Source organism: Carassius gibelio, chromosome A14, assembly GCF_023724105.1.
Source record: "Carassius gibelio isolate Cgi1373 ecotype wild population from Czech Republic chromosome A14, carGib1.2-hapl.c, whole genome shotgun sequence".
In the NCBI taxonomy this organism is placed as follows: domain Eukaryota; kingdom Metazoa; phylum Chordata; class Actinopteri; order Cypriniformes; family Cyprinidae; genus Carassius; species Carassius gibelio.
The window spans coordinates 6611986-6626211 of NC_068384.1; the positions used below are offsets into that span (position 1 = coordinate 6611986).

The 14226-nt window shown below is 35.9% G+C and overlaps 1 protein-coding gene across 1 annotated transcript; it reads right to left on the reverse strand.

The window, feature by feature from the left end:
- Positions 1-3102: 3102 nt before the first annotated feature.
- LOC128027140 (homeobox protein Nkx-2.5-like) lies at positions 3103-7117 on the reverse strand. The gene is made up of 2 exons (XM_052614442.1): positions 6605-7117; positions 3103-5909 (listed from the first exon to the last, which is right to left on the reverse strand). Exons 1-2 carry the CDS (start codon positions 6948-6950, stop codon positions 5323-5325), a joined length of 933 nt encoding a protein of 310 aa, XP_052470402.1. The 5' UTR covers positions 6951-7117; the 3' UTR covers positions 3103-5322.
- Between the last annotated feature and the right edge of the window lie 7109 nt (positions 7118-14226).

Sequence of the window (14226 nt, forward strand, 5' to 3'; positions counted from 1 at the left end):
TATATATATATATATATATATATATATATATATATATATATATATATATATATATATATAGCTATATAATAACCTTTCATATCCAAAATAGTGACGGTCGACCATAAATGTATCTCAGTAGAAAAAAATAATTAGTTTTTAAAAAAAACTGGCATCCGGTTTCAGGTTAACACACTACACACCCTCGGATGATAACTGAACACATTTAGTCGCTGAGAAGTCACGACTTTTATTTGAAATTGTCCGCGCTTTTGTGTCCGGAAGTCATCAGTCATCAGCGTCCAGACCATGGACATATAAAAACCTATGCTGTGTCCGAGACCGCTCCCTATCCAGTATAGTGAACTAGTTAATAGGCTGTCAGCCATTTGTAGTGCTGTCCGAATTCTGAGTGAACTACTTCATTCCCATTCATCATTTGTCCATTACTTTTTACCCACAATTCATTCTGATTTCGAGTGTACAACCCATATGATCGGGGCTTCGGAGTTTGCAAAACATTTGATTCAGATCGGGACTCCGAATCGCGTTTCGCGAATCATTTGATCGGGGCTTCGGAGTTTGCAAAACATTTGATTCAGATCGGGACTCCGAATCGCGTTTAGCGAATCATTTGATCGGGGCTTCGGAGCGAGTACGCCAAACATTTGATTCAGATCGGGACTCTGAAGCGCGTTTCGCGAATCATTTGATCGGGGCTTCGGAGTTTGCAAAACATTTGATTCAGATCGGGGCTCCGAATCGCGTTTCGCGAATCATTTGAGATCAGGCCTTTCGAGCGGATTTGCAAAACATTTGATTCTATCATGTACTTATCTAGATCAACTTTTAATAAAGAGAAAAGAGGTTTAAAGGTTTTTGTTAATAGCCTGTTAGTAATCCCACAGTCCATAGCATCAGTAACTGTATAAATTAGTAAGGGAATATTAAAACAAAATAGGATGAGTTTCAATTTTTTTTTTTTTTTTTTTTTGTAGCAATGGTCATCTTAACCTCTGTGCAGTGTTCAGGGTATTTCAGGACCCCAAATTAAATTCTAATTCTAATACTGCATCATACAAGTGTTTATTTGAGTTGAATATTTCGACATTCATGTAAGGAAACGAAGCCATAATTTGATAAGTTTACATTTACATTTATTCATTTAGCAGACGCTTTTATCCAAAGCGACTTACAAATGAGGATAAAAAACAACACAACAAAAACAACAAAATGTTTATAAGCTAAAATAAACAAGATGCATGCAAAATGAAAGCAGATATTGTCTGATATTTTAAGAAATAATTTAAAATAAAAATGCTAAATAATTTTGCCAAAATATTTGACTCAAAAAGTCCAGATGATTAAAGCTGTTCGCGACTATGAGTGTAACAGCAGCAGCAGAGATTATAAACCGTAAATTAAAACATTTAAAACTCTCGATTCCTAGCAAAACATTAAATTCAGATGATATGTAGAACTCTCTGTGATTATCAGTGTCAGACTGTGTGTGTTGTGTTGTCCGGGGCTCGTGGGACACGCGTACTACTCTGACTGTGACATCATCATCCTGGGGAGGGACTTTGAGAGGATTCAGATCATCCCAGGAGCCAAACACGGGAACATCCAGGTGGACACACACACACACACACACACACACACAATTGTTACAGCAATTACTCAGAGTGACACATAGCATAGCTTTTAGCCTCATGGTTGCAGTTTGAGGTTTAGGAAATAGTTTTTTTTTTTTTGCCTTTATGTTTATGTCAGTTTTAATAACTTTAGCATTTCAACTTTTGTGTAAAAAGTTACTACTTTAATTTTAGTACTGTTTTCATTTAATTTGTAGTGCTTTTTACTTTACAAATCATTGCAAAACAACTTTACAGAAAATTCAGTTTCTACAATATTTAGTAGTAGCTTACACGATTTATCTATATCATTTTACTTTAGCTTTATTTCAATTACAGAAAACTGTTTTTAGTAGTTTCAGTCTGAGTTAACAACAATGAAACATAGTTGGTTGCTTTGGGAATTACTAGTTAGGAATAAAAGTTTAACTGTGTGTGCTTATTTTACATTATTATTTTTTTAAATAAAATGTAAAAATTATATATATTTCTGAGTTTCTGTCTTCTGCTGAATGCTAAAAAGATGATGCTTTAAACACCAAACGGTTGATGGTACCCATTCACTTCCATAGTATTTCTTCCTGTAGCATAGAAGTCAATGGGTGCCGTCTGTTCGCTCTCAAAAAAACATCTTCTTTAGTGTTCAGCAGGAAAAAAAAACACTTTTTCAGGCTGAGGAAGAGTAAACGACCGCAGGATTTGATTGTTTGATTCCTCTCACACAGACAATACAGTTATAGTGTTAAACTGTGTTTAAATATGAAGCACTTTGTGTGTGAAGACATTTGTGAATCAACAAATCAGTTGTCACTCGATTTCAGAGCCGCTAACTAGAATAAGATCACAGCTACTTTTATTTTCAGTATAAATATGGAATGAAAACATGAGGCTTGATGAAATTATACTGTGATAAAGATAAAGCATATTTATAATCATCGACGTTCCTGCAGATGTATGTTTTAGGAAGATTGTCCAGGGTTTATTTTTTACTCTTTTCTTTTACCTGTCACCGTTCGACTCGGACACAAACACGAGAGATTTTAATTTGATGAAGCTCATGGTGTTCTTCTTCACCACAGAGAACAATCCTTCTACAGCATTTATTAATCTTAGTTGATGTTAATTTCAACATTTACTAATGCATTATTTAAATCAAACGTTGTGCTTGTTAACATTAGTTAATGCACTGTGAATTAGCATGAACTAACAATGACTGTGTTATCATTTTGTAAATGTCATAAGTTATTTTTATTCCAAAACATTATTTAACTATAATGTGATAACACTATTATCAGGAGTACAAATATTAAGACAATATTTAGTAAAGCTAGACCTGTTACAGCAGAAAAGACCTGTTTCTTGCAAAAGAAGTGAATTATCAATCAAATCGCTTCATTTTAAAATGTTTTTCAGTGTAAGCCAATGGTTATTTCTCATTAGGAATTACACATTTTGTATCATGGGTTTTTTAATAAGTTGTGATGTAGATTAAAAAAAAATTCAGAATCTTGTATATCAAAGTTGTTATAGATTTGAATGATTAGATATGAAATCACAGTCAACATGAACCACATTTTCTATGTTGTCCAAAAGTATGTTCACAAAGACTTCATTTATTTGGTCGAAAATGCAGTAAAAACAGTACTGTTGTGAAATATTAGAACTGACTGTTTTATGTTTGAATATATATTAAAATATAATTTATTTCTGTGATGCGCCGCTGTATTTTCAGCATCATGCAGCATCAATTTTTTTTTTTTTGGAAACTGCACTATGTAATGTGTTTTTAAAGACAAGCCTTCTATAGGTTTCCCTGTCCGTGTTTCCTTGGTTTTTATGTTTCATGGCTCCAGCTGAACGCATGCTGGACTCTGGAGGCTGTCACATGGAAATGCACTGTATGAGAGGCAATGTAAGGAGTTAAACTCACATCCCAGCGCAGTGATGAAGCAGCAGCTGTTCTGGACAGGACAGAATCAGAGTATCGCAGGGGAAAGCTCAGAAAAGCTATGGCCATAATCAGAGCTCCGCTGATAAAGAGGCATGCGACCCTGTCTTTCCTCTGATAAGACCCGGAAAAGCTGATTATTCCATCCCTGCTCTCTCTCTCTGTCATTCTCCTTCAGTTGTGGCTGGAGCACAAGGTCTGTTATTTTTAGAGAGGTGCATTCATGTTATCTGACTTGTTCTTTTCAACGCCTCTGAAGAGTGGGCCACTATTGAAACTGCAGTGTGACCTTTCTCTTTACCTCCCATATTTGACTTAAAAATGTCCACAGTAAGCTTGCTATTGTAGTATATTTCAGCTGTAAGTAGATGCAGGCTCAGTCGATGTGGTGGAGACGGGGAACATACTGATATGTGTGGAGAACCCAGACAGAGAGATGCCCGAGCTGAGGACAATCTATTACTCATTTTAAGTGGCAGCTAATATGGATTTCCTTCCCTCCTCCATCCAGGTTTTTGCACCCTTACCTCTCTGTGTCAAGCAAATTGTGTCATTCAGCACACTAAGCAGATCACTTTTGTGTTGTCAATCAAGTGCGACATCAACCATTGCAAGAATAGCATGCAAAAAAATTGTAATGGTCAAGTGTTGGGTATCTGTTGCAATCGACAAAAATAAAAAAATAAATAATAACAATAATAATATTGCGGGTGGATGCATGCACAATTAGAGAGTTTAGTTTTATCGGTAACCTCATCAGGCAGTGAACTGCAATCGGAGCGATCTTCAAAATTATGACTATAACTTCTCACCCTGAAGAAGACTCTGTGCATTTTTGGATAATTTCTACACGTTTAAAGCGCAAGTTTTTACTTTCTCGCGGAAACGTGCTTATTACATAGCTATTATACTTGTTTCAGTATTTTTATTTGATGGATAAGTCATAGTGAAGTAGATTATATCTGAAACCAAACATAAACTCCTTAAATAGTAAATTGTTTTAAAAAAATGTTATTAGCTATAGGTCTATATTGAGAAAAAGAATAAGGAGCAGGAATACGAATTGCTAAGTAAAATCAGGGTTCAGCAAATATAATAAAAAAAATAATAATAAAGTGTTTATCATTTGAATGCAATTCGTAAATATCGCCTAATCTACGAATAATAATACGTCGAATTTTAATTATTAGTAGCCTATTGTTATTCTACACAAACCAAATAATTATTGCATTCTCGAAAAGCCTTTATTATTTCTTCAAAAAGCTTACATATTAGATTTACACAAGCAAATGAATAACAAAACCTCAATTCGAGAGTATTTATGATGTACTTCTGGCTATAGCCTATATGACACACACAAAAATGTTTCTAATTAATAATAGTTCATTTATTTGGCTGCAGTCTATAATATTTGTCTGTGAGGTTTTTTTATATAAAAAATAAGACTGTCCTCGGAAAGAAAGAGAGAAAGAAAGAAAGAAAGAAAGAAAGAAAGAGAACTTGCACGAGTTTTAAAGGCCATCTGTTAGAGAGAAAAAAGATAAATAATCTACCTAATAGGATATATTTTACTTGAGGTTTATCTCTCATAATTTAACTCAAGTGCAAGCAAATAATTCAGACAGGTTTTTAAAGAAAACGATGCGTAAAGATAGCTATTAAAGCCTAAAATGAACGTGTGTAAACCCGGTCTGGATTCTGTCAATAAACGTAAATGTCAATAGAAATGATGCATGCATTTAAAGTTTTTATTTCTATTTTTCACCAAGCACGGATGCCGTGTAATGAGGGAACCCCGCTGCTGGACTGAAACGGAGCCTGCACGTTATTTAGATCCCCAACTCCAAAGCTGATGTAGTTGTTGTTGGACTGTGAGGGCTGGATGGAGGACATGCTCGCTGTGTAGTTGCATGAGTAGTTCGTGTTGCCCGGACTCGGGAAATTACTAAACGCAGGGTAGCTGTTGTAAGTGAAGTGATTGATCCCCACGTTGTAAGATGTGTTGTATGTGGACGGCTTTCCATCCCGAACCAGAACCGGCACCGAGATGTGTCTCGGAGGCGCGACGCCCACCATCTCCAGGGTCTGGTCCTGACGCTGCCTCTTGCACTTATAGCGTCGGTTCTGGAACCAGATCTTGACCTGTGTGGAGGTGAGTTTGAGCACGCTGGCTAGATGATCTCTCTCAGGTGCAGAGAGGTATTTCTGCTGTTTGAAGCGCCTCTCCAGCTCGTACACCTGCGCTTGAGAGAACAGAACCCGAGGCTTCCTCCTTTTCCTCTGCTTGGGTCGATCCGCATCATCCAGCTTCACATCTTCACTTGGATCTTCCTGAGAACAGCTGATGTCTGAAAATGGGTGATTTATTTCATTAGTGGGAAAGAAATCGTCAATATAATACCACTTGTTTTTATCCATTCATTGCATTTAGAAATTAAACCGCAGAATGCATGCATGTATTTATTTATACATGCTATATATTTATATTTTTACTTTCTAGCCTAATAAGTAAAACAGTAATTTAAAACGTAATTTATTTCATCAGCAATGACATAAAAGAACGGATTATTTTTGGATTAAATAAATAACCTTTTTGGGGAACAGTTGGGGAACAGTTCTTAAAAGATTTTTTTTTTCCTAAGTGTGAAAAACATTTGACTCTGAAGAACCTTTTTTTTCCCGTATTAAAGGTGCATGTTAAAGTTTCTCTATAGAGAAATATATGGAATCAAAGATGCCTAATAATAACAACTTTATTAAATTTAATTTGTAAGAATGCACATACTGATTTTAATCTTAAACTTTTTTCTGGATTTTTTTTTTTTTTACTTACTAAAAAGCGGAATAATAGGATAATTAATGACTTTTTTGTAAAAAAAAATTCAATTGTATTCATTTAGTTAGTGTTCTAATCAACTTGCCCTTCTTTAAAATGTTTTTTAAAACATTCATTACGAGTTTTACATTTGTCATCTGAGTTTGCTGAGAATTTAAATGATCCTAAAACGCATCTGTGTTTAATTTCCGATAAATTCCTGCTCACCTTTTTTCTCCTTTTCTTCAAACGTGTCATCCATCTTTGCGCCCTTAACATAGTCTATTTCTAGGACATTTTTCCCATAGAAAGCAGCGTTACAGAAGTTCAGATGGCTGTTTTTGTTTCCTCTGTCGTCCAGAAGGTCTTCGCTGAAGAGGGAGGCCCCGGATGACATGTCCATGAACTGCTCTTGTTTGAAAGTGGACAGCATGCAGGATGAGGTCGGAATAAGTGCACTGTCCAGCTGCTGAGACATGTCCAGAGACACCAAGTCCTCCTGATTCTGCTCCAGGTTCAGTATGTCCCGCACTGAGAAAGGAGTGGAAGTCATCTGGCTGGAGAACATTGCCATGAAATGAAGGTCCTCCTGAGCGACCCAGCTGGCATTTAGCAGGGTTAAACTTTAGTTTTTAGAGGAATAAACCCAGGTTCCCCTTTCTAACAGAGCCCTCATAACACACTTTCGGGGTGTAAGGAGTGACTGCCTGCTGTGATGACGCAGAGGGGCGGGGTCAGCAGCGCGCACAACATTTCAGAGCTTCCCATTGGCCAAATGACGCATAATATTAAAATGATCTGTGAGAGCTCCATACAAGTCCATGCATAAGATTAATATCCATATTATTTTTTTTGTTCTTCACAATCGTTTGGTGTTGCAGCATATAGCTAATAAAAACAATTCAGGCAATTTAGGTGGAGGCTTTTTATTGGCTGTGAAGTCTGACATCTTTGATTTAAATAATCTCTGTTAATTATATCTTCGAGGCTGCAAATGTCCCTTTTGGCTGGATCGCAAAAGTGTGTTTGTTTTCTTCTTAATTGCTTAATCTAGAGGAAGCCATACAGGCCAGAGAAGAGTTTTCTCCAAGGGATCAGACACTGGCATTGCTGAACCTGACTCCTGCAATGACAAACCCAACTGTCTACCACTGAAAGATTCTGGTGCCACTGGGTTTGTTATCAAGACGTGATAACAGATGACAACAGACCAGAAACCCACCCACGCCGAACAGCCAGAAGAGCAACACATGGCGATTCATATAAAATAAAGAAATTATGGATATCCTATTACAAGAACCCAAATATAATATATGCATTTATTAGATATTTTCTATTGCATTTTCTATTTAGACTACTTTAGACGATGCAGATAGGCTAGTTTATTTTGTTTTATATTAGTCTATCTGAATAATCTTTAATTATCAATGTTTACTGAATGTTTATTTTTAATGCATCTGTATTTCTTTTATATTCGTTTAATCGAATTTTGGATATCTGCGATAACTCGGTAACACGTTACTCGATCCGGTACACGTTACTTGAGCCCTGTCTCATGAAAATACCATCAGTAGCCTACACGATTTGTATTTTGCGTGCACAGAAATCGATCGGGTTAAATATACTTATTTTTTGCATTCATATATTAAGCACCAACCTCACAGCCCTAATCCTATCCATTGAGTATCATATGCACGCAAAAGTTAATTTTGCGTATAAACAATAGGCTACGCCAAATAAAAATAGAAACTCGTGTTATTAATACGCACTTTCAAGAGATCAGGTTATCCATTTTCAGTAGCCTAATTCATTATAGGTTATTAATAATAATAGGCTAATAATAAACAATCCCAAGCCTCTCCAAGCAATTATTTCACTAGTAGGCCTAATATTCTTTAAAAATGTAATTATAATGCAACATGAATCCAGTTTTTTTTTTTATTGGTGCCGTTCTTCTGGAAAATAGCCATAGTTTGTGCTTGTGCAGAGGAGACAGACAGTATTATCGTTTATTTGATCTCTGACGGTTAATGCTGCAGAGTAAATGGTGCACAAGAGCTTCGTGTTTATAGTTTTGTAGAAAATCAGTTCTCAGAGTCTCAGACAGGCGTTTCTGATTAATGAGCGCGAGCACTTTTCTCTATGAGCAAATCAACACTCCCTTATCCATCTGCAATAATTGGTGAAATAAAGTAAACTGACTCCGCAGCTTATGCAAACTGCTTTATATCACTATGATTTATGAAGCATCTCCTCCACTGAGCGCCTCTGGATTCGGTGACAGTCCTCGTGACGGATGGAGCTCAAAACGTGCAAATGTTTCTGAGAGTTTACTACGGTTTTCTGAGACAGAGCTCGCTTGGAGCTGAGTCGAATAATTCGTCTTGTTTGATGCATTTCTGAAATAAATATTATGACAGACTACATGGTCGAGAGAAGAAGAGGCACAAACTCCCACAAAGCAACTGCATCTAAGTTTGTCTTTCAACAGCGCATTGGGAGCAGATAAAGAGCTGGATAACGTTCTTGAAAGCTTCCTGTAGGTCGACCAGTTTAGGAAATGATGGGACAGAGGGGTGAGATGGGTGTTATCTAAACGAGTCTGTGCAGTGATGAAACCACAGACCTCTTCATCCCTGTCAATCACTTCCGAATTGAACACCCCCTGAAGGAAGCTCGTGCACGAGATATGCCTGCGTGGGGGTTTGAATCGTCTTGCATTCAAGTTAACTCGTTACTGGAGATGTGTTTAGACTTTTCTTCAACTAAATCTGACCTGTGCTACATGACAAGCCAGCTTTTTATTACAGAATTTGCCTAAATGTTCACAAATGTTTTCTTGACATGCCTTGTGACGCTTATTTAAAAAAAGAATAATAATAGGTAAAAATCATAAAAATGTAAATAAAAATGTTTGTGTTCAATTATGCATATGGGTCAAAGACGTTAAGATGTCCGCATCAAGAAAAATGTACAAAAGTGATTTTGTGTCAATAGAAAGCACATTAAATGTAAGTAAAATGTCTACTTTTAAGGTTTTAAATAAGTTTTTGGAGAATAAAATGTCAAAATTTGGTTGAAATAATGTTACATTGTCATTCAGTGTAACACAATATTTATGCAAAAATTCAAACAACATGCTTATTCTGACGTGTACATATTAAAATAACTAAATGAATAATGGAGCATAGCCTACTAAATTTGATTGTGTTTTAAATTAGTAGAAAATTCTTACTGACAAATGGGAAAAACCTAGGATAGTGGCAAATTTTAAAAAAATGTAAAATTACAACTCATTAGTATTTGGGGTGAAAGTAATTAGTCTTTTAATATGTCATAAATAGATTTTTGCGTTAAATATGCCTGACAAGATTGTTATGACATTTCACTGGGTGGCTTCTGTAAATCAGGGCTAAATGTATGATATTTATGTTTTGCTCAGAAAAACAAAAACCAAATTGCAATTAAATAAAACTGAAAACTTTTTTAAAAAAATTTGGGGGGAAACTACAGTTTAAAGCAGTTTTTTATGGTTAAACACTTTTTCGTCTTTGACCCATATATGTATACACACACACACATATATATAGGCTATATATATATATATATATATATATATATATATATATATATATATATATATATATATATATATGATCATTTATACACCAATTAAGGAGTTTTACCGTTATTTTGTATCAAGAATCAGCTTTTCTAAATATGCTTGCTACGTGCTTTTATAGCCTATTCGATAACATATACATTTTAACCAGGTAGGTCCACTTTTTCAGTTGTTTATAAATTTATTTGTAAGCTGTTTTGATGACGTAGTTGATCTTGTGTCGGTTTAATTATAACTGGACTGTTTTAACGTGAAAGATAGACTCATAGACTATAGTCATTGTTTATTCCAATGATTAAAATGTTTAACTAGCCCAAATCAAAGAATTTAAATTAACCTATACATGCATTTGTGCAGTTCATCCCTGAAGTTATTAATTCATGAATTGAAATGCTAAAAATAAATAAATACAAAGTTGAAGTTGCAAAACAAAACAAGACAACATGTAAGGACTGTAAAATCAGATGGAGATAATATCGCATGAAACACAGAAGAAGAAAAAAATCATTACTGCGACTGAGAGCTGTGTGTTTTGTCATCACATGATTTGTCCTGGGGAATAACATTTTCTTGCTATGTTCACAGCTTTGGCAGTGGATTAGTCAGACAGACAGGAACATGATTGCTCCCGATGGGAGTCAGATGACATGCCTCACAATAGTTTTGACTACTCGCTCACACTGAAACATGTTCATATGCTCATATTTCAAAAAGGCTTTGTAGCTATATTAATCATACTTTAAGAGGGCTTTTGCAGCTGGTTGCTCCCATCCGGAAGCTGAGTTCATGAAGTGACTGACTGGTTTCCAAAAAAACATTCCCTGTTCAGAAGATGCATGGAGACCCCACTTTTCCCATAACACTTCGTTTGTTTTTGTTTTTTTAGCGTGATTTAAAACATCTTATTCTACAATATAGCTGATGTATAACATTTATTTTGTCTGTGAAATGAAACTACAGTGTAGCACATTTGCTAATCTATACTCCTCTCTGTTCTAAAGTTTTCAGTGTTGCCAACTCTTTTTCAGGGGAAGTTGTTAAAGGAAGGTCGGTTTGTTGATAAAAGACATTGAGCGTTGACGTCATTACGCAACCACGACGCAAAATTGTCACTACATCAAATCCCTGCAAAAATATATATATTAGGTTTGTTTGTAAAATAATAATATAATTACATAAAATAATATTAAAATAAAAAATAACTATTTTTAAACACACCATATTAAACACTTACGCAGTTTTTGAACAATTAATTTAAGCATTTATTAGCTAGTACACTAGTAAATCTACACTTTCTGCACACTCTAAGAAAAGTCTGTAAAAATAAGGCACAATCTATTATGTTAATTCACAGTTGTTGTTTTTTACCTACATTTTAAATTATGCATTGCATTTTGTGTTTTCTGGTTAAAGGATTAAAACGTACAACGGCCTGGAAAATAACTAGGCTACCTTTTCCATTTTTCTAGATATTTTTTTTTTAACTTATCAACAATCATAGCTACAAGCTACTAACAAGGTGTATCATAAATGAACAATTATTAAACTATTTTATTATCAAATTGCACAATTGCAAATATCAATAATTTAATTAATGTGATGTTTGTACTGCTATAGGCAACTTGGTTTGCTCTTTTTGTGAAATTTAGATGAAAAATGTGTGCATTTTTATAATTTGAGACACTAAATAAAATAAAATAAAAATTGCAAGGCTTGGAAGGAAAAGTTTTCTGTGATATTGCTGTCACTGTTTCATTCATCAGTGTAAGACTCTCCATTAACCTCTTCACAGAAAGAGATTTTGTCATACAGTGATGACAAAATCTTTTTAGGAATCCATCAATGCTTTATCAATATTATCTTCATCACATACTAATTTCCAGTTTTGAATCAATAATTCTTTCTTAAAAGCATTTGTTTTCTACAGGTGTTAAAGTTTTATATGTGTACTACAAGCATGCTATACATTGTATTGATAAAATCTTCTGTCATTTTATGCTTTTTTATGTTATAATCTCCACATATGAACATAATATTTTGCAAAAAAACCAAAAAAAAAAAAACACATCCTGTAGAGGTTCTATCTGTTCTGTCTTTTCTATGTTCACTGTTGATGCATAAAAAAAAACCTTTAAAGCAATTTCTTAAATGCAAATGGAAATACAGGTGTTTTAAAATTAAGTTTAGGCTTTCTCAATAACAAATATGAAACATAAATCACAACGCTCTAAAGATCCTATGTTCCTCTCAATGAATTACTCAAAGTTAACAGTTTTCAATGTAACCAAATCTTGAACAAAGCTGCTGATTTCCACAGGCATAAGTGACCGCTAGAGGGCAGTAACGCAGTGCTTGCATCGAGGGCAGCAGCAGTACAAGAGAAGAGCCTGTCACATTGATTCATGCACAGAAAACAAAGACATAGAAACACATTCTAAAAGCATAGATTGATAGTTTTGGTTGTTTTATAATATGTTGACTGCGGGTACTGCCATGTTTAATTAGACTCTGAGAGACAGAAGTAACGTGTGTTCAATGGACTGTAGCCTACTGACAACATACTAATTGTTCAGCTGATGAAACATCTTTTAAAAAGCTTAATTTCTGAGTAAATTATCAGGAAATTGTTATTCTGAAAGTGCATCCTTTCCGTTTTTATCATATATTCCATGTAACAGTAGCTTTTAAGTCATCTCTGTGTCAAAATATATGACATGCACAGTATTTCTTTCTGAGTAAAACATACAAAAATACCACCGAATGCAATACCACCTGCAGCTGACTCAACTAAGCCCTTTTGGGTTGTTTTGTATCATTGATTGATTGATTGCATGATGTCTCGGTATAGATGCATGAGATTCACATTGCCCTGTTGCAGGCATGTCTGAAAACAGTGCTCTTTGGGAGCCTGACGATGCGTTTTTGACCAGATCACCCACACCTTCAGCTCAGTAAACCCATCAGCATTCAGAACGGCCACTTTGTTGTGATGTTGGTCTGTCATATATTAGGTGCAGCGGTCCAGCATGAGAACCAGTTCGCCTGCTGCTCGACCACAGTCACCAGTGCCTCATAAAGCCTGTTTATAGATGATGAGCACTATGACAGGAGATGCCGAGCCAGAGCGTAAAGGAGCTTGTTTACAGAGCGGTGGTCTCATTCCAGTCGGACGAGAGAAAGAGCGTTTTTCCCACTGCTGCGATGAGCTGAGTGTTTCTGCAGAACGCTGGGGGAGATGCCCACTGCAACTCAGCCTGGCGCCAACCCCATCCCACACACCCTGACAGCTTTATGTGCCAGTCAAGAAGAACCCTCTTCACATCATCAGCGCTGGCTCCAGACAACATGGACCTGTCTAACCTTTTTTTCTTAAAGAAACCAGATTCCTGGAAATTCAGGCCTGTTTGAATTGAGTTTTATTATGATTAATGTCTATGTGGACTCATCACCCTCACTGTGTAAATGACTGGGTAATGTTCTTCGATCATCTCCACTGTTTTGAGTGTGTTCAGCTCCAGGTTGTTAAAACTGCACAAGACAGCCAAGCTGCTCACCCTCGCTGCTATATGCAGACTCTTCCCTGTCTGGATGAGGACGATGATTCATCTGCAGCAGACCTCAGGAGCTTGACAGAGGGGTCTTTAGCAGTGCAGTCATTCGTGTACAGAGAGAAAAGTAGTGGGCACAGCACACATCCCTGAGGTGCGCCAGTGCTGATGGTGCATGCGCTGGATGTGAGTGTTCCCAGTTTCACTAGCAGCTGCCTGTCTGTCAGAAAGCTGGTGGTTCACAAACTGGATCCTCACAGAAGTCCCTGGTTTGTCCAGATGTTGGAGGATAAAGTGTAGACCCAAGCAAACTGCAGGGGGTCCAGCAAGAGTCCATTCATGTGATTTACTTATTATTATTATTATTATTATTATTTGCATATTTATTGCATTTATACAAAAGTTCAACGGCACAAGTCTGAAAATAAATAAGAAATCACCACGGAGTGTCTTTTAAAAACTATTCTGTTGCCGGAACTACTTTCTTCCGCCACGGATTCAATGTAACAATTCGAAAACGAAAACGTTCGAAAAATATTTTTTTGTACTAGTATCGAATGAACAATTGCGTCATTGAAGTGTTACTGTATCAGGAAGCTCACTGTATTATGAAGAGTATAGTTTTATGAGTGAGGGACTCTGATACAGCATTCATTCTTGGTTGTACTCTGCTTTCATCT